This window comes from Trichoderma reesei (genome assembly GCF_000167675.1).
Source record: "Trichoderma reesei QM6a unplaced genomic scaffold TRIREscaffold_41, whole genome shotgun sequence".
Taxonomy (NCBI): Eukaryota; Fungi; Ascomycota; class Sordariomycetes; order Hypocreales; family Hypocreaceae; genus Trichoderma; species Trichoderma reesei.
Window position 1 is genome coordinate 13,623 of NW_006711188.1, and position 22,425 is coordinate 36,047.

Below are 22,425 nucleotides of genomic sequence, written 5' to 3' on the forward strand. Positions count from 1 at the left end.
GACCAGATGCGACAGAAGGCGCTTAAAGCCAAAAAGTCAAAAGCCGATCCCTCTTGCTCTTGCTTCGCACTTGCCCCAAAAACCCCCGCCACAGGAGCGCATGTGGGGTGTGGGGCTGCTGCCGGCCGCTCCTGCAGCTCTAACAGAGGAACCGGTGGCACAGTGAGGCTGCTGTGGCGCAGTGGCTTGCCATGGCAACGAGCTGCAATTTGGCGAGACTTGGATAAAGTGAATGACTGTCGTGATGAGGTGCAATTTGATTAATTGAACAAGAATCCTGAATATTTCTCTATTAGAGCTGAGTTGATGTTGTACTCGAGCGAAACTGATCTGTCTGTCGTTCATGCGGGAGCGCTGCAGTTTCAACGACCAAAGGATGCTGCCTACCCTAACCAAACTCGCGATGGCTTCACTTTATCTTTGAGGCTGGCAAGACTAACGAAAGTAAACCTTTTCATTACAAAGTATTCATGAGAGGCTAGTTGAGTCATATTCTAGTCAGACTCTACTTTTTCTGGCGTTCGTGGCCCTGTTGATCAACACCACAAACGTTGTTCCGCCAGAGTCCAGACTACGGCTCAAACATCCGTGCGGGAGTTAACAACTTTTGACTGTAGCAAAACTGTTCAGAAAGAGCACAATGACGAGTTTCTGGTAGAGCTCACTGCGACATATACAGTGTCAAGCAAAATATCAAGCAAAATATCTAACATATGAACGTGCCCGAATCATGCCCTCTAGCCTCGATATCAAAGCACAGTAAAGGTCAAACATCAACCTGCAGTTGGTTCAATCTCTCTATGACAGCATCCCTCAAGTCATCCTCCGAGTACACAAGCCTCGCCCCGTACCGCCGACAAACTGCCTCTACGTTCCCTCTCTTCGAATACCCCTCCAGAGAGCACACAATCGCCCTCCCAGACCGAACACAGAGGCCCAGCTCCAGCAGACTGATCGGTGCAGGACTGACTCCGTGGAAGAAGACGACAACAACATCCGCCTTGTCCTGCATCTCAAGCTCCCACTGCACTTGCTCCGCCCATCGGTCGTCTGAAAAGTCTTCTCTCCATGTAGAGTCCCAGTCATCTCGCTTGGGGTTGTATATCGTAATGGGGAGATTCAAAAGTGCCCTTGTCAGCGTCTGTCTCCAGTCAGGTTCGCCTGTAGGACTGGTTGTTCCCGCGAGGAAAATGGCTTTGCGAGAGATTAAGTCTGGCGCTGGGCGGCCTGGTGCGAGGACCACGGATGCACTCATGGCTGCTACGGTCTTATTGATGGTTGTCAAGTAAAAATCGATAACATCGTGTTTGGAGGAGCAAGAAGAGGAGATGGGCGTGCATGACTGCTGAATAGTGACTGAGGGGCGGGGTGGGTGTATCATACATGTACCGTTTTGCCAAGGTGCAAGTCTGGTGATAACGCCCCTGCTCTTCGATTCTGCTCTTGAATTTCACAACTGACGCCGTGAGTTTCTCTAAGAGAAAATTACGACTACCATGTCACATTTGAACAATATATACCATCAAGAGAGTATTTCGTAGAATTCCGTAGTTGTTATGGACGAGTGTACGGGGTGTCATCCGTACAATCTCTGCACCCTCCCCTGAACACCCAAACCCTCACTATCACGGCGTTCAATACCGTTCAGTCTGGCTTCTCAGATCAGTACAAACACTTCTGGCTATTGTCCGTATACTACTATTGTATTGTTCCTCCGTTTGTACTGGTGCAGACTCTTCAGGAAAGCCCTAGAACATTTGAAAACGCTCGCTTCCAAACGCACCAACCCACTCTGACGACTGCCAGACGCGTGCAGTCCTGCCAGTCGACTCACCAGCTGCTCACTTTTGAAAACTATTTGTTGTGCTGCAAAAATTATTCTGGTCCACACCTTTTCTTCCTTCTCTTCCATCTGTGGTGTTCCAACTTTTCACAGCTGTGCCCACTTCAGATTCCTTCCAGCTTCTTTTTTAGAGAAGCTTTCTTTGCACACTTACCCTTCTTACTGTTTCTTGATCCTTCCACCTGCAAGATGGCCGACCAAGCAGACAAGAAGAAGGTCGACAAGGGCAAGCAGCCCGCCACTATGCCGCCAGCGGAGACGGACGTCACCGAGACGAACGTCACCGAGGCAGACGTCACCGAGGCAGACGTCACCGAGGCAGACGTCACCGAGGCAGACGCCGAGAACTTGGCTGTGGACCACCAAGACCAGCAGAACCCTGACCAGGAGACTGCCGCTGGCGAGGTGTCTGTTACCGAGACTGCCGCTGGCGAGCCTACCGAGGAGGCGGCTTCCTCCTCCGAGGGAGCTACTACTGCTCAAGAAGCCTCCGCAGGCCAACAAGCTCAACTGCTGAAGCCATGGGAGCAGCGTGCTCTTCGTAACGGCAGAACGCCGCTCCCCGACTCCCGCCCTCCCATCGCCGGAGAGTCCTCGGCCTCGGGCAGCCAGGCGCAGGTAAGTAGAGCAGAGCCCTGATGATTGATTACCTACGGTGGCAACGAGACACTGACCTTCTTACAGCCGACTCGTCGCGCCCCTCGTCCTCGCTGGCGTATCGCCGACATCCGCCACGTCATTGAACTGGCCCGCGGCGGCATGGCGTACGCCGACATACGGGTATGACTATTGGTCTCATCTCATCTCACCTCATCTGAGAGAGCTTGTTATTTCAGTTTGACTAACAAATGTTGGGTTGTAGGCGAGATATTACCCTGAGCGCACCATTGTCGCTGTTAGCCAGGTCTACTAGAAGTACCACGGGCGTAACCTGGGCGGACATGGGGACGATCATGAAGTTGAGGTCGAGGAGGGAGATGAGGCCGACGAGGCCGATGGAGACGACGAGGATGAAGATGAGACTGAGACTGAAGACGACGAGGACAGCGAGGATGAGAACGCTGATGAGGAAGTGGCCCTCAACTAAATGCGGTCCAACGCCTATTCTGACCAGAAGCAATCGCACGGGCATGATTTTTTTCTAGTCTTCGTTTATCAGGAATCAAGGGACAAATGGGTTTACGGCAAGGTTATCAATTGAGGTAGTTTCATAATCAATCTGCCTACGCAGGCAGACTCTTCGCCTCAAGCCCAGTCTGCGTCCTCGTCCACCGCGGGTATCTTGACCAATGCATCCAACACGCGTATCCTGCCTGTCTCGACGAGGTACTGAAACCAGCTCAGCCCCTCTTGTATCAACCCATGATCTTCGTACCTGTCTGCCCACAACTGACAATCTTTTCGAATACGCTCTCCGTCCTCAAGCCCCCTCGGGGGTGTCTTTGGCTCCCATGTGAAGCCTGCCTCTGTTGTCAACTTTCTGACAAGTTCTATGCATCGTGGACACGGGGCTGGAAGCTCGACGTCGACTTCAAAGTATTTGTATGACGAGTAGCGACAGGCTGTGAAGCTGGCTAGTGTGATGGCTGAGATGGCGTAGGCACCAGATGTGGGATGGGATGCAGCAAGAGTCAGGATTGCCTCCAGGTATTCGTGAAAGGGGTCGCTGAGTCCAAGCCCATATGCCACGCAGAAGCCGTTTTCGTGATTTCCTGCTGCGAGGTCGCTCCTCCAGTCGAACATGTCGTGGACGGCCATGATGATCTGTGGCGAAACGAGGCCATCCTCGAGAGAGTCATTCGCGAGAACATGTCCGTTATACGCAGTAGCAGCACCATTGATTGCTCTCCAAGCCATGGCAGCCTGGAGAGAAACTGAACTGCTTGATCCAACATCTTGTAGTGCAGTGCCATCGATCAGGACATTGACTGCTTCGCCACCAAACTCGAGCGCAGCACCGATTCCAAGGGCGACCAATCGCACTCGCACCTCTGTTTCTGTCTTGGTAAAGCTCCAGTAGTCGTCACACACTGACAAGTGGCATATAGCCGAGTACTTGAGCGCTTCTTCGGGAGACAGCCATGCTGATGATATCAAAGAGCAGGAGAGAAAAGCACACTCGTAGGCGCCAACTGCGAGAGGGCTGCTGGAGGGATGATGCGAGATGCTGGGCTTTGACAGGGGGAAATGCTCGCGGAAGCTGGTCTTCTTGTTGACGTGTGACACGGCAAGTCGCTTTCCATTGTAGTGGTCGTCTATGAGCCGCTGGCAGCCTTGGAGGGCTGTTGATATCACGGCTGGGCCGAACCGCGTCTTGAGCTCGCGGTGGATGGACGAGCATGACCTTGCCCAGGTAGCCTTTGAGCGCTGGACAGAGTCTGTGGGATCTTGGATCACGGCACGGGCATATGCCACGGCATCAGACCAGCTTTGATTTCGTGAGATGGGACCATAGCCCAGAAGGGCGGAGAGGCCGTTGCGCATCTGGCTGACGTAGGCACGGACTGCTCTCTCGCTTGGAAGAAGGGGTTTCTCATCTCCGCTGGGAATAGGCATCCAGCTTCCCGAGTCGAGTTCATCGAGAAGCTGGTTGATGACGGCCTGGGAGTTGGCATCTAGCTGGTTGTTGTTGGTGGAGGGAGGGAGGAATGGGTGCTTCAAGTCCTGAGACTCTGACGAAGAAGATTCCTCAGCCAGTTTGAGACGGGCAAGCTGGCGCTGGCGCTGGCGCAGACGCCGACGTCGAGAGGGGAGGGAGAAGTGTGCGCCCATTTTGTCGTCAGAGTTGAGATGCTTCTGGATTGATTGCTGAGACTTGATTCTGAGTGATTCACTTCTGTCTGTTGTACATCAAAACAGAGGTCTGGCGTTGACTTTTATATATGAAGAGGGCTCGTATGCCATGGCCTTGGGCTTCATGAGGCATCGACCTCTCATCTTTTCCCGCTCTTACAATACATGTATCCATACGTGGACGTGCGGGTAAGCTGCAAGGGCGAGTGGCCCAGTTCAACCTACCTATTCCAGCCCAGAGATATCACGATCGAAGCGTCATTGGTTCTTAATTCCCGAGAATCATGAGTCACAACAATGCTATGCGATCTCTAAGAAGCCAGTACCCAAGCGCTTAACTGGTACCTGCTTGGGCTGCATGATCAACAGAGCAGTCCAATCAAGGTCGAGGTTCCAAAGGGAGTGTGTGCTCGAATCGGAACCCAAGGCATGGACTAGATGGATGTCAATGCACTGCGGCTGATGGGAAGGGGGGCCTGCAAGGGAGAAGGGAAACTATCACGGCAAGTCTGCTCAGGTGGACACGCAAAAAAGGAGCGGTGTTCACTCGGATGCGCCGAGTACCTGGATTGTGGGGGTTTTCAAGGGAGTGAGTGATAGCTGCCCGACCGGTGAAGAAGCTGAAGAGGATTTGGTCTTGAAAAAATCTTTTATACGAAGCGAGGACACGGGACAGGCCGGGGTTGGAACGTACGTATGCGCATGTAAGGTTGCGTGTCAGCACGGCTGAGGCGTACACGTAGACAACATGAAGTCAACATAATCTCGACCGTCATCAAGGCACTTTCACATGTCTGGCATCTATTCTCTCTCCCCCCCTGCTCCTAGCTATTCCATTGGCAAGGGCTATCCTTCAATAAATTACAAGATATCGTGAATGACAACGTTGAATCGATGGCATGGGTAAACGGCTACAATGACAGACAGACGTCATCTGCAGGGGTTGGATGCAGGGACAAGGGTCCCAGAGCAGCGGAACAAGCGAGTTTCGATTATCGAATAGAATCCCAAAGCAGCACACTAAGGGTGATTCGAAAAACATATCACCCAGTGATTGCATGAGCATTGGCGGCAGCGTGTGCTCAAGGGCATCGCGAACACCCACAGACTTCAGAAATCAACAAAGTGATTCGTTCAATATTCCAGCATGGCACGTCATTTTCGGGCACGTGCAAAGAAAAAAGCCTCTTCACGTATACTCCCAGGCGCCAAAGGAACTCCCCGCTTCCTGAATGACGATGCCGTTAACAGAAAGACATCCAAGCCCGTTGAACTGCCCAGTCGAGGCTTTGAGCACCGCCTGGTAAGCTATCGGTGCCCCAGGAGCAACGGCACACACCCACAACCCAGACGTCCCGTCTTTAGTAGACCGCCAGTTGAGCACATCCACTGACTCGCTGTGATCAGATGATGCAAGAAGTGAGTAGAAGCCGCCGACTTGTGCGCCGGGAGGACGGAGTGTCGAGTGAGCATTGGGGTAGCTGATGGAGCCGTCTGGGGCAATGTAGATGAACTGCCCACCGGGGACCGCAGACTGGGCACATATGCACATCATAGGTCAGTGTCTTGTCCTTCCCGCTGTGTTGAGAGGAACTTTGGCTGGTTCAAAGGGTCAAAAGAAGGATTGAACTCACGGCAAGAAATGACATGTCGCGTGTGACGAGGGTCACGTTGCCAGTTGGGCACTGAGCAGCATCGTCGAGGCCACAGCGGGTGCTCGGAGTTGGAGCTCCCGCGATGAAGGATTTGTCCCGAGCGTTGACGAGTTTGCCGTGAAGCATGGGATTCTTGGGTGCATGAAGGGCGATTGTGAAGTAGTTGTCGGCGATGACGAGGGTTGCAAGGCCCAAGAGGCCAATGGCAAAGTAGTGGGCACGCATCCTCATGTCCAATCTTGAAGCGTTGAATCTTGCAAATAGCAAACTCATGTAGAGTTGCTTGTAGCCGTACTTCTTTTGATCTTCTCTTCTAGAATCGAAGTCGAGCCCCTTATATGGTGTTTGACTCTGATCGTTGGTGGGATGCTTCCTTCTTGTTGGATCTAGAAGAAGAAGCTTGGACCGCCTCTCAGTGCCCCAACCCTTGGCCTATGGTTGCCTCGATGACATGACTTGTCGACTGCTTGTCCTCTATTCGATCGGCGAGTTCTGCAACACAAGACTAGTTTCGCGTCACTGGAAGCTGTGACACTCTGTCAGCACGATGACTTTGTGTAGGAATGTTTGAAGGAGAAACAGCAGGTGAACAGAAGAAACCTAGTCCAACGTACCCGAACGGCTATTGTTGCCTCGTTGATAGTTCTTCAATGATTGAGTAGAAGTTTCCTGTAGTCTCGATAAAGGGTAGCCGTGTATGAACCAACTGGGTTGAAATTCTGACGTGATCCAGCGTTGTGTTCGGGTCAAGACAAATATCGATGAAAGCGTCGGCAATCATCTCAGGCATCCTCTGCAGTTCAGAGATGGTGGCAGATCGGATGTGCGATGCGCACGAAGTCGCATGTGAATGGGACGTGCATGTAACAGGACACAGCGTTGGTTTCGTCTCTGTTCAGCTGTGCCTGCATCTGCCCCTTGCGTTGAGCCATACTTTGTTCTGCCATTGGGTACCGAGCTGAACTCCAGCAGTCTAGATTGAAGATGGTGAACAAAGCCGCAGACAAGCCTATGTTATTCTTCAGACCTCTGGTTCCATCTCATGACACTTCAGATGAATTTGAAGGTAAGAAGCACCAGTATGATCACGAGAATGTTCAGATAGATGCACCAGGAATGTGAACAAAGCTGCTCTGTCGACCAGTCGAGGATAAATACTCCCTCGCACGGAGCCTCATCTGATCTGCCTCTGCGTAACTCATCATTCAATCAAATAACCACAAAAGACCATTTTTGCGACTTGTACGACGACATACGATATCCGAGCTCTCCTGGTGTAGGGAGAGAGACGAATTCGAAGAGATGGAGAAAACCGAGCAGGCCACAGAGTGTCTCAAGTGCGACGAAATTGAGACAAGGGAGGAGAAAAAGAAAAAGGCGGTTCAGGTGATTGGTAAGTCAAGTTGAAACCTGTGCATCACGTTCCAGACTGGCCATCACGAGCGATGCTGGTGAGAGTGACATGGAGTGGCGAGGAGAGACACTGTGTTGGACAGTGCAAGAGGTATTAGTATGTGCGAGGTCGAGTTGTGAGATGAGGATACCTCCAGTCAGACACTGTGCTGCAGCCTCGCCCCCTTTCGACAAGGCTCCAAACTGCTGCAGCACGACTTCCAGAAGGACCGCGGAAACGCAATGACAGGAGAAGAAGAGGGATCGAAACCCACGAGATCGAGATAGAAGCTGGAGATGACCGGCTGAGAACCAACCGCTGCTCGACCCCTGACATGGATGGTTCAGGTTCAGGTTCAGCTCCAGCCTCCCGGCTCCAGGGGTCTCAGCACCTGTAAGCTCGGTGAGATGGCGCCGATACCGCGCTAAGCACGTCATTGTCAGAGTCATTGGCCTCACTTCAGCAACAATAGCAGAGACACTTTTTTCGTCTACGGCAACGACCATCTTGCGATCCTCGCGCGCTTCCTCTTCCCTCCTCTGCTTCCTTGTCATCTGAGCATCACCCGACACTGAACATCAGATGGCGTCTTGACTCAGTTCTGCCATCCGTTGGAATCCTCCCTCTCTCGCCTTGTCCTGTCCTCGTCCCTCCCATGCTATGATTTGCACCAGCCACTCGCGTGCCCCGCCAGCATTGCCGATTCCAGCTCCGGCCTCCAGTCCTCCACGAACTTCAGATCTTTTCTTCTAACCTCTAACGAATAATACAGCCGCGATGCCCTCCATCATGGCCGACTCGGCAGCCATGGCGGTCCTGCCGACCCTCGAGGCGTCCGACTGCGCAGAGTCCCAGCCAGAGCTGCTTCACAGCCTCAAGCACAGCAGCAGTGTCCTCGCCCTCGCCGTCAGCCCCCAGCACGACTCCATCTACGCCGGAACCCAGGATGGCGAGATTGTCGTCTGGTCGCTGTCCACCTTCCACCAGGTCCAGCAGGTCCAGGCGCACAAGCGGAGCGTCATGTCGCTCTCGCTGTCCCCCGACGGCAGATACCTCTTCTCCAGCGCCTGCGACCCCATCATCAACGTCTGGTGCCCTCGGACCATGGTCCGCCTCTTTGAGATCTACGGCAACCACGACGTCGGCGACATCTTCTCGACCGCTTACAGCGAGCAACACGACACGCTGTACATTGGCGCGCAGAACATGACGATTCAGTGGGTGACGCTGAGTGATCCGACCATCAAATCGACGCCCGACTCTCAGCGGCATCCCGACCGACGAAGCCATCGGTTCTTCGACTCCAAGGCCGTGGGCGGAACGAGCACGCCGAGGCGAAGCGAAGACAAATGGGGGCTGATTCCGCGAGCCGAGACCGTGCTTGAGATTGACAGCGGCTCGGTTCGCAAGTTTGCCCACTACGGATACGTCTACTGCATGCTCATTGCAAAGGGGCCTACCGTCGAGGTGAACCCAGATGACGAGGTGCTGATCTCGGGCGGAGGCGACGGTACGATCAAGCTTTGGTCCCTCGACAAGCCCGGCAGAAGCGATTCGAGCAACCCCCAGCACAACGGTCTGCGAGAGATTATGTGTCTTGGCACAGACGATGCCGAATCGGTGCTGTCTCTGGCGCTGGATGGCTCCTTTCTGTATGCCGGCAAGCTGGGCGGCATTGTCGAGCTCTGGGACCTGGACACTGCTCAGAGATTGAGGGTTATCAAGGCTCAGAACCACGACATTATGTCTCTCCAGATGGGCTGGGGATATCTTTGGACCACCTCTGCCGATGGATGGGCTAGTGTAAGTTTTTCTCCTTCTAGAAGAGACTCTCTCCCCTCTTCTCAATGACAATGACTGACATATGCCATACAGAAATTCAGCACAGCACACTATGGAAAATACCAGCACGTCTCGAGGAATGTGGCTCAGAAATACCAGTGCCTCAACAAGTGGAAGGCGCACAGTGGCAAAGAAAAGACCAAGATACTGGCATCGGCTTGCTCAACATACAAGAACGAGCGATACTACATCACGGGCGCCAACGACAACGACATTTGTGTATGGAACATCAAGGACGAAGCAGAATCCACGGCAGACTCCAAAAGTCCAACCGAGGACGATGTCCTTCTCTCTGCGCTCAACGAGTTCGTCTCATACAAGACCGTCTCATCCCGGCCCGAGTTTGCAGAAGACTGCCGCAAAGGAGCCACATATCTTGGTGCACTGTTTAAGCGCATGGGCGGATATGTCGAGATGCTCAGCACGGGCGACTCGCACAACCCCGTCGTGTTGGCCAAGTTTTCCGGGAAGAAGGAGTCTGCCGACACTCGAAAGCGAATCCTCTTCTACGGACACTACGACGTGGTGCCCGCCGACAACGAAAAGAGCAAATGGGCGGCTGATCCGTTTACCGTCCGTGGAACAAACGGCTTCCTCTACGGACGAGGCGTCAGCGACAACAAGGGCCCCATCCTCGCTGCCTTGTTCGCGGTGACGGACCTGATGCAGGCGCAGAAGCTCGAAAACGACGTCATCTTCCTGATTGAGGGTGAGGAAGAGTCCGGATCCAGGGGCTTTGAGCAGGCAGTCCAGCGAAACAAGGAACGCATTGGCTCAGTGGACTATATCCTGCTGGCCAACAGCTACTGGTTGGACGATGAGGTTCCGTGCCTGACCTATGGGCTGCGTGGCGTCCTGCACGCCACCGTCTGCGTTGACTCGTCCCGCCCTGACACGCACTCTGGCGTGGACGGCTCATACATCAACGACGAGCCCCTCTCGGACCTGACCACGGTGCTGTCCAGGCTCAAGGGCCGTGGCAATCGAGTGACGATCCCAGGCTTCTACGACGGTATCCCACCAGTGACGCCGGAGGAAGAGGCTCGCTACGATGACATTGCGTCTATCCTGGTGCGCCGCAGCCCAGAGGCTGCCTCCGAGGCAGAGATCAAGAAGTCGCTGCTGGCGAGGTGGCGGGAGCCCAACCTGACGATTCACCGGTACAACGTCTCGGGACCAGACGGCAGCCTGGTGAGCAGCCACGCCAGCGCGCACCTCAGCATGCGTCTGGTGCCAGGACAGGAGGTGAATGTGGTGGCGATGGCGCTGACTCTCTTCCTGCAACGAGAGTTTGAGAGCCTCGGCTCGGAGAACAAGCTCAAGATCCGCATCGACAACAAGGCCGAGCCGTGGCTGGGCGACCCGACAAACTACATCTTCCGCACCTTGTGCACTGCCGTCGTGGAGGCTTGGCCTGAACGCTTTGAGACGAGCTCCGGAGCCGCTCAGGACGCGTGCTCGGAGGAAGACGGCGACAAGAAGGCGCCGAGTGAGGGATCCGCTGCATCCACGGGCAAGCCGAAGAAGCCGCTGTACATCCGTGAAGGAGGCTCCATCCCAGCCATCCGCTTCCTCGAGAAGGAGTTTGGGGCGCCAGCGGCCCATCTGCCGTGCGGACGGGCGAGTGACGCGGCACACTTGGACAATGAGCGGATGAGCCTCATCAACCTGGTCAAGGCTAGGGAGATTTTCGGCAAGGTGTTTGCGCGGCTTTAATTCTCGTCTCTTGATTTGTTTTTTCTTTTGTTGTCTTGATTGCATGGTTTACGAGGTTAGGGACGGATGTATCTCACGGGTTTTGTCTTGTTAATTGTCGTTACTATTGCTGTTCACCGTCTCAGGCCCTTTTCCTTGTCATTACTAGATAGACACTCGGACGGAGCATAGCAGTGCCTTGGTTAGATACCCCAAAAATAGACTCATATGTATTTCAATGAGTGATAATTTCACGTATCAGAGGTGAACGCCCCCAAAGTGTCTCACTTGAATCGCTTAGCTCGCTCTCCGGATGCTCCCCTATTTGGCCGACAGTCTAAGCCCTGCCGCCAGCCTCCACTTCACATGCCAGTCCGACAGATGGGATCCTGGTTCCTGGATCGGGTCACTGATGACGTCGGCGGTGTGGGGAGGAGATTGTTGAGTTGCTGATTGTCTTTGCGACCTTGTTGGAGCTTTCGATGCACGTTGGAGTGTATTTGATGGCATCCTCCATCTTCATTGCTCTGCAACAAACAACTGTTGTCTGACCACTCTACTGGACCCCTCTTGTAGTGAGCTTTCATTTCTTTACCTAGCGTCCATACTGCAGGCTATTCATCATCATCATGAGCGGCCTCAAGAAACTGCTCCAGAATATCACCGGACACAAGAGTGACGACTCCCTCCCAGCTCAAGCTCCGGCTCCCGCCCACCGCTGGTCAGGCATCGACAACACCCAGCCCGCCGGCACAAACCCCATCACCGCCTTCACCGTCGAATTCCTCGGCGAGCAGCGCTCCCTCAACAGCGCGCACCGGCGGGACCTCGGCTTCGCGGGCCACATCGGCGGCAAATGGTACGGCGTGTACGGCGACACGCTCTGGAGCAGCCCCGGGGTGACGGACCCGGACGGGGACCCGGATCCGGACGGCTTCCACGGCATGGTGCGCAACTCGGTGGCGATACTGACGGAGGATCCGCTGGTGGTGAGAGACTGCCATTTGAACGGGGACGAGCCCGTGGCGCATCCGAGGCAGTTTACGCCGTTTGAGGAGCGCTGGGGGGAGAGGATAGATACGGGGTTTGGGGGGACGAGTTTGGTGGAGGTTGATGGGGAGAAGGGTGTTGGCGCTGTGTATTATCTGATTGTGAGTTTTGCTTTACCCTTTTTATTCTTTTTTTCGTTAATTCCTTTTCCTTGTTCTACGGTGGTGATTTTGACGACCCGGGTTGAAGATTGACGGGAGGCGTACCTTATGAGATGCTTGGTGATGTAAGGTAGGTATAGAAAGCTGACGAGCTTTGTGATAGAATGACAATGAAAATTACCGCCACGCAGGTATCGCCCGCGTCGAAATCATCAACGACGCGCCCACCGTCACGCAGCGCCTCGGCGAGCACGGCTGGTGGTGGGACTGCTCGACCATGGCCAAGTACGGCGACATTGCCGCCTACCGGGACGTCAACAGCGACTACATTTACGTCTGGGGCCATCCGCCCAAGACGGTGACGGAGTGGCCGGCGACGGAGTACGTGTACCAGGCGCGGGTCAAGGCCAAGGACGCCTTCGAGCTGGATCGATACGAGTACTGGTGGGGGAGGAAGAAGGGGTGGCGGAGGGAGGTTCTGAAGGGGAGCGAGCATGATCCGGAGAGCGCGGTGATGTGGGGGGTTGGGCAGGGGCAGGTTGTGTTTAGTGAGTGGTTCAGGTGCTACATCTATATTCATTTGAGTGAGTCACTTCTTACCTTACCTTACTCCAGATACCTATATGATATGGGATGACTGAGGGTGGCTGGCGGGTGGTTGATGATGCTTGACTGACTGAGATCTAGATGGCCCCAAAGTGGCATTGCGAACGGCAGATAGGGTGGAAGGTCCGTGGAGCGAGGATCGCGAGATTTACACAGCTGAGCCGATTAATGGCGGGTTCGTGTATGCGGGAGTTGCGTATCCTTTTTTGGATGAGACGGGGAGGACGTTGACGATTGCGTTTACGAACAATAACCATGTACAGGTGATACGGGTGACGTTTGGGTAAGGTGTCTACAAGGTGTGAAGGCCCCTTGGGAGTTGAAGATGGAGACGATCTGTTTAAGGGTAAATGCAAGCTCTATGTATCATGGTTGATATTGAGATTGGGTTTCAATGCGTTTGAGTATGAATTCGCAATGCAACGCAGTCCTTCAACTGCTCTATATTTACCTGACCTAGTTTGTTGTTTATACTCAAGATTGGATATTCAGCCCAACTACAAGCGGCACGAGTTCCCATACTTATTTTTCTCAGTATCTGCTTTTGTTGCAGTTTAAATCTTGAACACGCAAATCATCGACCGTTTTGATGCGAGATGTACATCTCACTAACGCTTTAACGGCCTCGGGACGCGGCACAGACTGGCGGGTTCCTTCACGGGGCGTTTAAGGCCTTTCCCCGGCAGGCTCTTCCGGCTGGGCGGCGTTGCTAGCCGCAATACCCGCAGCAGCCGCATTTCTTTACTTCTAGAGTTGTCGGTGAACAGAGTCATACAAGCAGGAAAGGGGTATAAAGAAGGTTTGAAGTTCTTGGAGATGACCAGTCATTCCACCTCACGCTCGGTGAGACTGTTTTGGTAATTTTATCAATTCCATCTTGGGGATGTACCGACATTGATCGGCAGGCAGCGGCGGGTTGTTTAGGTACGTTCAAGGTGTTTGTCGACGTCCTTTTACACGGAGATCTTGAGTTATTACTCGTGGCTTTGGCTTCGATATGCTTCAAGTCTTTTGGTCCTGCCATAATCTCGCTGATAATTGCTGAGAGCTTTTGCAATTTTGATTTGGCGAGAAGGATTACCATATGGTGCAAAGCCAGACCGAAGCAGCAGAATGTATTAGTCTGCTCTCAACTCCATCGCAACAGGCCCTTTACACATTATGTTCAAAGATCTCAAGAACGAATACGCAATACATCTAATTGCGTCTGATTCTTGAAGATTCGAGCCTTGAGAGATTTTGCTTTCGAGCCACCGCTTCTCTCACCGGGTCTTCAGCAGGAACCTATCGCAGATCTAAGTACAGGTTGTAGTTCCACGAACTAGACAGATCCAGCGCAATAAGTTGGCAACTCCATGACTCACAGTACACCTGAAAGAACGACCCCATTTCAATGCATTCTGATGACTTGCCCTAATGTGACTGCTGTCAAAGAAGAAGCTGTCGAAACGCAGCTCTGCTCTCGTCGCTGTCCATCAGTGTGAATGCCTTCTTCGCTGTTGACTAATGCCCGAGCGGCTATTGCGGATCGCTCGGATCAACTGCCGTGAAGCTCCTGTCAACGATGCCCTCCCGGGCTTATTGCATCGGAGATGGTTTCCGGCCGGCCTGTTTTGGCCACAGCGACTCCATCTCGCTGGGGGGAAAAAAAACCAAAGGCGGAAGAAGAAGAAGAAGAAGTTTTTCGCCATCTTCCCTACAGCTTGCATACAAGAGATGATATTTCATGCGATTGCCCCAGGGCCTGCTTCCTCGATTCGAGCGTCTGACACATCTTGCGTGTAGGCTGGATCTTTTCTTGGCTGGAGCTGACCTTACCACACCTTCTTCTCATCTAGCCTCTTAACCGTTTCTTTGGGCCTGCCACGCTAGGGACCTACAGCTAGTAGCCCTCCTTGAGGTTCCAGTTGGCGCGTCTTGGCCTCTAGAAGTCCTCTCTCGCCACGGAGCAGCATCTTATCAATCTCATCTTCTGGGTTTACAGGGCTCTTGGCCAACTCACTCATGGGTACTTCGTTGCGTGAAGGGGACACGCCACCGGGAGACGAAGCAAACACGACAGACTCGACATCGCCAACCCCGATCCTGGTCAAGTGGGACGAAAATGAACCCGCCAATCCGTTCAACTGGCGGACGCTGTACAAGGCCTTCATCACGCTGCAGCTCGGCATGTTAGCCATGGCGGCCAGTGTGGGATCGAGCATCATGGCTCCCACCGACGAAAAGATCCAGGAAGTCTTTCACGTTGGCCATGAGGTCTCGGTGCTGTGCATCTCACTGTACATGTAAGTCAGTCCTATCACTACAACTACTTTATATCAGGTTCATGATTGCTAACAAGAACAACGATAGCCTGGGATTCGCATTTGGACCCCTCTGCTGGGCCCCTATATCTGAGCTCTGGGGACGCCGCATGTCTCTTCTTCCCCCCATGCTGGCCGTCGGATTGTTCTCGATAGGCACGGCCACCAGCAAAAACATCCAGTCTCTTCTCATCACGCGGTACTTTGGCGGTCTGTTTGCTTCGTCGCCGGTGAGCAACGTGGGAGCCATCATGGGCGACATCTGGAAACCCAAAGTCCGCGGGACGGCGGTGGTGTTTTATGCTCTGTGCGTTGTCGGTGGCCCAACTCTGGTAAGTGATGATTCTACATCCATCAATGAGTTTTCTAAGTCAACCTTGGCTGACCAGACGTCTCCAAGGGCCCCGTCATCGGCGCCTCTCTGACGGTGAATCCTCACCTCGGATGGCGCTGGACAGAATACATCCAAGCCATCTGGACCTTCACCGTTGCCGCCATCGCTCTCTTCTGCTTGCCAGAGACATACGGCCCCGTCCTGCTGAAGCGAAAGGCACAGCGTCTGCGCAAAGAGACGGGCAACCAGGCATACTACCACCCCCACGAAAGGACCAAGCTGTCGCCCAAGCTCATCCTCACCAAGCACCTCTCGCGCCCTCTCCGCATGCTGTTCACAGAGCCAATGGTTACCTGCATAGCGTTGTATGCGTCGTTTGTGTACGCCCTGCTGTACATGACGCTGGAGGTGTTTCCCATTGTCTTTGCTCAGCACCGGGGGTGGTCGCTGGTGCAGAGCTCGTTGCCGTTTCTGGCGCTGCTGGTGGGCGTCTTCATGGCCATGTTTGTCAACTTGGCGAATCAGCCGCGGTATGCGAGGCTCGTGGACGCTGCGGGCGGGAAGCCGGTGCCAGAGGCTCGGTGTGCTCCGATGGCGGTAGGGGGGATTGTCTTTGCCATTGGGCTGTTTTGGTTTGGCTGGACGGCAGATCCCAAGATTCACTGTGAGTTTTATTGATGTTCCCCCTTGGGGACGGTTTTACATTGCATGACGGACGATTGCTAACGGGATCATTTCAGGGGCTGCGCCCGTAGTGGCCGCCGTCTTCATCGGCGCCGGCTTCAACATCATCTTCCAGCAGTGCATCAACTTCCTGGTCGACACATACCGCATCTATGCCGCAAGCGCCACCTCGGCCAACACGTTCCTGAGGAGCGCCCTGGCGGCGTCGTTCCCGCTGGCGGCGGCGCCCATGTTCAACACCATGGGCGTTGGGCCGGCCATGTCGCTGCTGGGGGGAGTGGCGGTGATTGCCATTCCCGTGCCGTTCTTGTTCATGAAGTACGGGGTTGCGCTGAGGAAAATGTCCAAGTTTGCGCCGGTGGACGATGATGTGCGGAAGGAGAATAGAGCATAGATGTGTATCAAGTTCAAATTTGAAGGAGAAGCGATTTTGGAATTCTCGAGGCAATAGAACATGAATGCTTAGAGCCCATTTTGCATGACTGGCTGAGCGGATCTCTGTAATAATAGCCAGGCCAGAGCGATGTTTCAGCGATGATATTGTTGCGTATATAGGAAAACCTGGTTCTTGAGTCAACAATCTCATCGATAGTTTACAGTACAGCAAGGCACCAGAGCTCAACCAATTTCTCCCCGCAAACAACAGCCATCATATTCATCTCAGCCCCCCTTTCAAAGACCGCCTACAACCAGCACTGTTTACCCAATCAGCAGCAGCAGCATCTCGCAGCCACTAAAACGCCCGTCAGCAGTCAATCTCTATTCTAAAACCGACAGGCTCCACAACCCGCGGGTCAGTAAAAGTTGGCGGACAAGCAGCGTCCTTCGAACATCGACCGGGGGGGTGGGGTTGCCTCGGTTCGGGAACAGGGCCGGCGATTGGCATGGGGGAAAAGGCGTGAAGAATGGAGGGCAGTTGTCGTGATTTGTTTCGGCTTTGGACAGGTTTCTGATTAGTATTTCGGCTTTGATCAAGTGGCATCTCATAAGGTGTGAGGCTTTCAATAGCAGAGGATCGGCCTTCTTCATCTTCTTCCTCCTCTTCTTCTTCTTCTTCTTCTGCGGCAATGACATTTGGTGTAACCTAATGCAAAACCATAGTCTTTAGTCTCATTAATTTTCAACACATCTCTCAATCTATTTCCGTCTGATCCTGGTCATTCTCCCAACTCAGAACAAACTAGAAGCTCTCATCATCACCATGACCGCCGAAGCAAAGGTTCCCGCTTCGCTAGAGCAAGAAAGCGTTGTGACAAAACTCGACGACATGACCTTTGCCGCCAATCTCTCCCCAAGCTTCTGCATAGGCGCAGGTATGTGCTCCCCAAGTGGATTGAAATTTCTCACCATTCCCTCAGTCTCTTTGATCAAATCCAATTACATCGCACATCATGCAGTTCCCTATCCAAGACTAACCTCGACAAGTCCCCAACGGAGGCTACGTCGCCACAATCTTTCTCCGCGTAGCAAAGGAATACCTCGCCCCCAGAAATCAGCCAGACACAATCAGCGCTCATTGGGAATTCCTCAACCGCACAATCTCCGGCCCAGCTATCCTCACCGTCGAAGAGGCCAAGCCAGGCCGATCCATCACCGTCCTGCACGTCTCCCTTTACCAGGGCAATCTCCTATCCCAAGCACCATGGATCACAACAGGAGAAGGCAAGCAAAAGTCGGAAAAGGTCGTTGCCGCGTATCTCACCAACAGGAGCATCGCTGCAGAAAAGGGCATCAGTTATGCCACGGGATGGTCTCTCCAGCCAAGTTCTCCTCCGCCAGCAGACTTTTCGAAACTCCTCGCAAATCAGGATCCTCAATGGGGACCCCTCGATCTGTTGATTCAGCGAAGAGTTACCGCCATTCAACAGCTTCGGTTCTTCTATAACCGCAAAGCGTTTGCTAATTCAGAGGGCGCCTCTTCATTTGATCTTTGGATGTGCAACGCCAACGGCGAGCCCTTTACAGCTCCGGCTCTGGGGTTCGTGATTGACAGCACGGCGGCCTTCATCACAGAAATGCATCGACCTCGAACAAAAGATGATCCTCCGGCTGCGGGAGGTGCTCTCACGCGCAAGACGGGCTTGTGGTATCCCACGCTGGCGATGAATTTGGAGGTAAAGAAGGCGTTTCCGGAAGGGGGCGAGCAGTGGTTGTTTGTACGGACCTCGTCTAAGCAGGTGCTCAATGGCAGGTTTGATGTCGAGGTGATTGTGCTTGATAGGGCGGGCGACTTGGTTGCTTTGAGTCATCACGTTGCCATGATTGTGAGTTCTGAGAGGAACACGGCGAATAGGGAGGCGCTGGCTGGGATCAAATATAAGATGTGAGATGTGAGCGCTATTGGATAGACTGTCGATATTGATTCTTGTCGATGCGGAAATGAATGGGAGCGACAGATGACCAAGGCCTCAAGTCAAGAGTGTAGGTATCGGGTCACACGGCAAAGGTAGAGTCAACTCAGGATAATGACAAGCACGATGCATGTGGTCAAATGGGGAGACGAAGAAAGGCGTAAGAGCCCAAAGGCTCCTCTGTCCATTGCCACGGAAGAACGGGGCACAAGATTCTCACTTGAGCGGCTTTCTCTCAAGCAACCATCACGCTTCTTCCGCAAAATGAGTCGTATCTCTTGGTTCCTGCAGTGAACTATGGCCTTGCTTGCGCCAGATGTCAATTGATAGGAGTTCAGGGATGCGGGGGGCAGCTTGGCGCCGTGGCGGTCGTTGCAAAAGACATGAGGCAACCCGAGGCCACATATTCTGTTGTTGGTCGAGTCGAGCTGGCCGAAGATGATGATGCAGTTGCAGCCCAGCATGGGAGACTTGAGAGTCCGACAGTCTGTGTCAGCGGCCTGCTGTGGCTCATTTCTTAGATAAATCATGTGGTCTGCCATTGAAATGTCGTCAACGGATCAATGCCTCAGGGGCCCAAGTTTGTCTCATGAGACATGGAGGTTGCACACTCATGAACCTGGAACGTTCAATTCCAATATCACTGGGATTGCAGGTGACGATCCGGCCAACAGCTGAATGGAGGTTCTTCAGCGGACAGTTATAGGGCCTTAGCGAAGATCACAGCGCTGTTGCCCGAAGCGCCAGCGGTTCAGATTGGGTTAGGTTAGGTTCCCAGCTCCCGCCCCCGGAATATCGGCCGGCGGTAATACACTCCCGAGACTGCAGGTGCGGCCCAGCACTTCCATTCTAACTCACCCCGAGTCTGCCTCTCCTCCCAACCCCCAAATTCGTCACGATTCAACCACCGCTTGATCTCAGCTTGACTTGAAGACCATTTCCGCCTCACTTGACATCACCTGCAGCCTCATCTGTTAGAGCGTCCCTCCATGTCTTGCAGCCATCCGCTGCTGACTTGTCCAACTTCGTCCAGCTGCCATCGCCACAATGCGGGTCGCTTCAACCCCTGGCCTAGTCAGCGCCTCTGGCCATCCGAACAGTTTCATACACTACTGTAATACTTGCCCCATGGAGCAGACGCAGAAGCAGAGGTGGCTTGCTGGGCGCCGCGCCAATGGCGCCAGCCTGATCGCGCCGCACCGTCCCGCGCGCCTCGTCTTGTGGGCTGACTTGCTGACGACGCGGAGCCTCAATCGAGCCTTGGGTGATGATTGGAGCCGAGAGAGAGGCAAAGATCGAGGCAGCAGGCAGATAACGAGTGAGCTGCCAACTCACTTCTGCCGATGAAGAAGCCGCGTCAGTGCTATATCGCCTCTTTTGCCCTGCAGGTGTCATCGCAGGAACAACCCTCTTCCATCGATCGCAGCCGTCCCTTCAGTACGCTCGCAAGCCCGAGCCGAGTCTGCCACGAGTCACGATGAACAGCACAGGCGGCGGCGGCAGCAACAACAATGGCAATGGCAATGACAATTCTGACTTCATCGTCGCCGCCGTAGCGTTGGTTGTCTCGGTCGTGGCGCTGCTGGCCACGTTTATGCAAGTGCTGCAGCAGTACTATGCCTCGGCACAGGGCTATTCACAATGCAACGAAAAGGTCATGGGAGATTGGGCATTGACCAAGACGAGACGGTTCCGCTTCGACGAGCTACGGTTTGAAGTGGAATTTGATGTGCCCGTCATCTTCGTGTCGTCTCCGAAGAACCAAAACGGGCCCGTGGCAGATGCTCCCATCTACTACCTGGACGGCTCCCAGAAATCCCAGCAAGATACACACTCGACCGCCACGCTGGATGAGCGCAAAGAATACAAGGAAAAGTCTACAAAGGAAAAGATTCACACCTCGGACAATGAAAAGGCTGCCTGGTACGTGCTGCTCTTTGCCGCTCAACGCATGGAGTCCGAATCGCGGGAATGGCAGAAGGAGGAATACACAGCCTTTGGCCCTCCAGATCTACACGGCATTCCAGCAGAGCCTCCAACGTTGGCTGATGACCACACCTTGGCCGTGGCTGTTCAGCGGAAGCGCAAGAGCTGGGACACCATGCCTATCAATGTCACTAAGCCCTACGCCACGACTACCATGTGCCACCTGATCGAGATGATGGCGGCGATTGGCGTCTACTGGAAGGAGTTTGACCGCAAGCGTGATCGCTATTGGGGAGAGGGCAACGGCTTCATGATCTTGGGCGAGAGGATCAGCGACCCGGGACTCATGTTCTCGTTCCAAGTCAACGGCCAGTGCTCCTTCAAGCGGAATCGCGTCATCCCAGTCGACGAGATCAAGGAGCTGTGCTTCGGCCATGTGCCCACCATTTACCGTGAGAAGGAAGACAAGCGGCGCTTGACGGCCCCAGTCGAGGAGCGGCAGAACCTCAGCACCCTCGTCATGGGCAGCCTGCGCGAAATTTCCGAAACCTTGACCTCCATAGGGTGCAACAATGTGACGACTCGGTTATGCTTGGAGGGCGGAACACGAATGTCTCATCTCTTTCCCAGTATGCTCAACCTTTTTTTCTCGATCATTCTTCTCAGCACAGCTATGGCCATGACAATTCCAGATACTGACACGTCTTGGTAGTATCATTTGAGCTTCTCGGCATGTTGAGCAGAGTGTTCCACATAGAGAACAGCAGCTTCACTTATCTCCCCAACCCGACACCGGACAGCTGGGACAGGAGATCAGTTTCCCTCCCCAAGTTACTGGATGCTTTCTACATTAAGACGCAACTCGGGGCTATGGGCTCGGGGCAAGACACTCTCATCATCGCTCGCTACAGACACCACATTGAGCGTATACGGCAGCACCTTGATGACAAGAAAAGCCTCGACAGATGGCTCCTGTTGAGATCGCTCCATGCGGCCTTGGATGACACGGATGACGTCCTCACTGCAAGGACCAAGTCGGAAAGGCAGAGCAGTTACGATGCTGAAAATGCGTCAGAGAAGCCAAATGACGCAGCATCGGGGGCGGAGAAGCACATTCATCGGCGGGGTATTGTCCAGGATGTCGTGAGACATCACATCCAGGATCTAATCAGATTACTGAACCAACAGGAAGATCAGACTGCAGACACTTTGTCTGTTCGTCAAGACATACGGCCTTCTTCGCCAAGTCGTCCGCGAGCCCCTCTACGACGGTTTGAAGACATGGACGCTGCCGGGCCTGACGATCGACAGGACATCTTGATGGGTGTGTATTTTGACGCCATTCGGCCCCGTGTGGTGTCAACTGCTCAGAACTCGGCTTTTCGAAGAAGCAGTCTCGTTGGTGTCCCTCCAGAGCTTGGACGCACTCTCGCTGCAAGCATCCGCTCCAACACATCTCTTCTCCCCTCACATGCGACGAGTGAGTCCGTCACCAAGGGGCCTGATCATACAATGAAGGAGGTGACAATGGATCACCATGAGGGTCAGCTCGAGGTTCTCGCCCCAGTACAACAGATTGCCGCTTCGGAAGAAACCCACAGCGGCGTCTCGCTTGCCGACCTGGATGTAACGCACAATGATGTTTGGTGCACGCTCGTCTTCCGCATGGTCTGCTGGCTAATGCTGCATAACTTTAACAAGAAGGACGTTCAGTTGCCCAAGAGCGAGCTCCTGGGTAGTCGAATGCCAGTGTATATCTCATGAGCGAGCGGAGCCTCTTTTTGGGGTACATGTTGTTTACGGCGTAGGCAAGAATGATGGGCTGCTAGCTAAAGCAAGCATGCATAGC

At 53.8% G+C, this 22,425-nt stretch overlaps 9 protein-coding genes across 9 annotated transcripts; 6 read left to right on the forward strand and 3 right to left on the reverse strand.

Annotated features, from left to right (window-relative positions):
- Positions 1 to 766: 766 nt before the first annotated feature.
- TRIREDRAFT_70808 (uncharacterized protein) lies at positions 767 to 1,255 on the reverse strand (the record flags this gene model as incomplete). Its single annotated transcript, XM_006969775.1, has 1 exon — positions 767 to 1,255. One exon carries the CDS (start codon positions 1,253 to 1,255, stop codon positions 767 to 769), a length of 489 nt encoding a protein of 162 aa, XP_006969837.1.
- Positions 1,256 to 2,032: 777 nt separating this feature from the next.
- TRIREDRAFT_112477 (uncharacterized protein) lies at positions 2,033 to 2,756 on the forward strand (the record flags this gene model as incomplete). The annotated part of the gene is made up of 3 exons (XM_006969759.1): positions 2,033 to 2,461; positions 2,528 to 2,623; positions 2,706 to 2,756. The coding sequence occupies 3 exons, from the start codon at positions 2,033 to 2,035 to the stop codon at positions 2,754 to 2,756; spliced, it is 576 nt and encodes a 191-aa protein (XP_006969821.1).
- Positions 2,757 to 3,088: 332 nt separating this feature from the next.
- TRIREDRAFT_112478 (uncharacterized protein) lies at positions 3,089 to 4,615 on the reverse strand (the record flags this gene model as incomplete). The annotated part of the gene is made up of 1 exon (XM_006969776.1): positions 3,089 to 4,615. The coding sequence occupies one exon, from the start codon at positions 4,613 to 4,615 to the stop codon at positions 3,089 to 3,091; it is 1,527 nt and encodes a 508-aa protein (XP_006969838.1).
- A 1,210-nt stretch (positions 4,616 to 5,825) lies between these two features.
- On the reverse strand, positions 5,826 to 6,516 carry TRIREDRAFT_70806 (uncharacterized protein; the record flags this gene model as incomplete). Its single annotated transcript, XM_006969777.1, has 2 exons — positions 5,826 to 6,170; positions 6,271 to 6,516. The coding sequence occupies 2 exons, from the start codon at positions 6,514 to 6,516 to the stop codon at positions 5,826 to 5,828; spliced, it is 591 nt and encodes a 196-aa protein (XP_006969839.1).
- Positions 6,517 to 8,491: 1,975 nt separating this feature from the next.
- On the forward strand, positions 8,492 to 11,424 carry TRIREDRAFT_82577 (uncharacterized protein; the record flags this gene model as incomplete). The annotated part of the gene is made up of 2 exons (XM_006969760.1): positions 8,492 to 9,487; positions 9,560 to 11,424. 2 exons carry the CDS (start codon positions 8,492 to 8,494, stop codon positions 11,240 to 11,242), a joined length of 2,679 nt encoding a protein of 892 aa, XP_006969822.1. The 3' UTR covers positions 11,243 to 11,424.
- Positions 11,425 to 11,850: 426 nt separating this feature from the next.
- TRIREDRAFT_112482 (uncharacterized protein) lies at positions 11,851 to 13,013 on the forward strand (the record flags this gene model as incomplete). Its single annotated transcript, XM_006969761.1, has 3 exons — positions 11,851 to 12,372; positions 12,536 to 12,920; positions 12,988 to 13,013. The coding sequence occupies 3 exons, from the start codon at positions 11,851 to 11,853 to the stop codon at positions 13,011 to 13,013; spliced, it is 933 nt and encodes a 310-aa protein (XP_006969823.1).
- Positions 13,014 to 14,982: 1,969 nt separating this feature from the next.
- TRIREDRAFT_70830 (uncharacterized protein) lies at positions 14,983 to 16,693 on the forward strand (the record flags this gene model as incomplete). The annotated part of the gene is made up of 4 exons (XM_006969762.1): positions 14,983 to 15,263; positions 15,331 to 15,613; positions 15,682 to 16,279; positions 16,356 to 16,693. 4 exons carry the CDS (start codon positions 14,983 to 14,985, stop codon positions 16,691 to 16,693), a joined length of 1,500 nt encoding a protein of 499 aa, XP_006969824.1.
- An 834-nt stretch (positions 16,694 to 17,527) lies between these two features.
- Positions 17,528 to 18,584, forward strand: TRIREDRAFT_41171 (uncharacterized protein; the record flags this gene model as incomplete). The annotated part of the gene is made up of 2 exons (XM_006969756.1): positions 17,528 to 17,612; positions 17,725 to 18,584. Coding segments are annotated over 2 exons (945 nt in total), but the record flags the coding sequence as incomplete, so codon positions are not given.
- A 1,543-nt stretch (positions 18,585 to 20,127) lies between these two features.
- Positions 20,128 to 22,340, forward strand: TRIREDRAFT_70807 (uncharacterized protein; the record flags this gene model as incomplete). The annotated part of the gene is made up of 3 exons (XM_006969763.1): positions 20,128 to 21,205; positions 21,289 to 22,064; positions 22,131 to 22,340. The coding sequence occupies 3 exons, from the start codon at positions 20,128 to 20,130 to the stop codon at positions 22,338 to 22,340; spliced, it is 2,064 nt and encodes a 687-aa protein (XP_006969825.1).
- Positions 22,341 to 22,425: the final 85 nt, after the last annotated feature.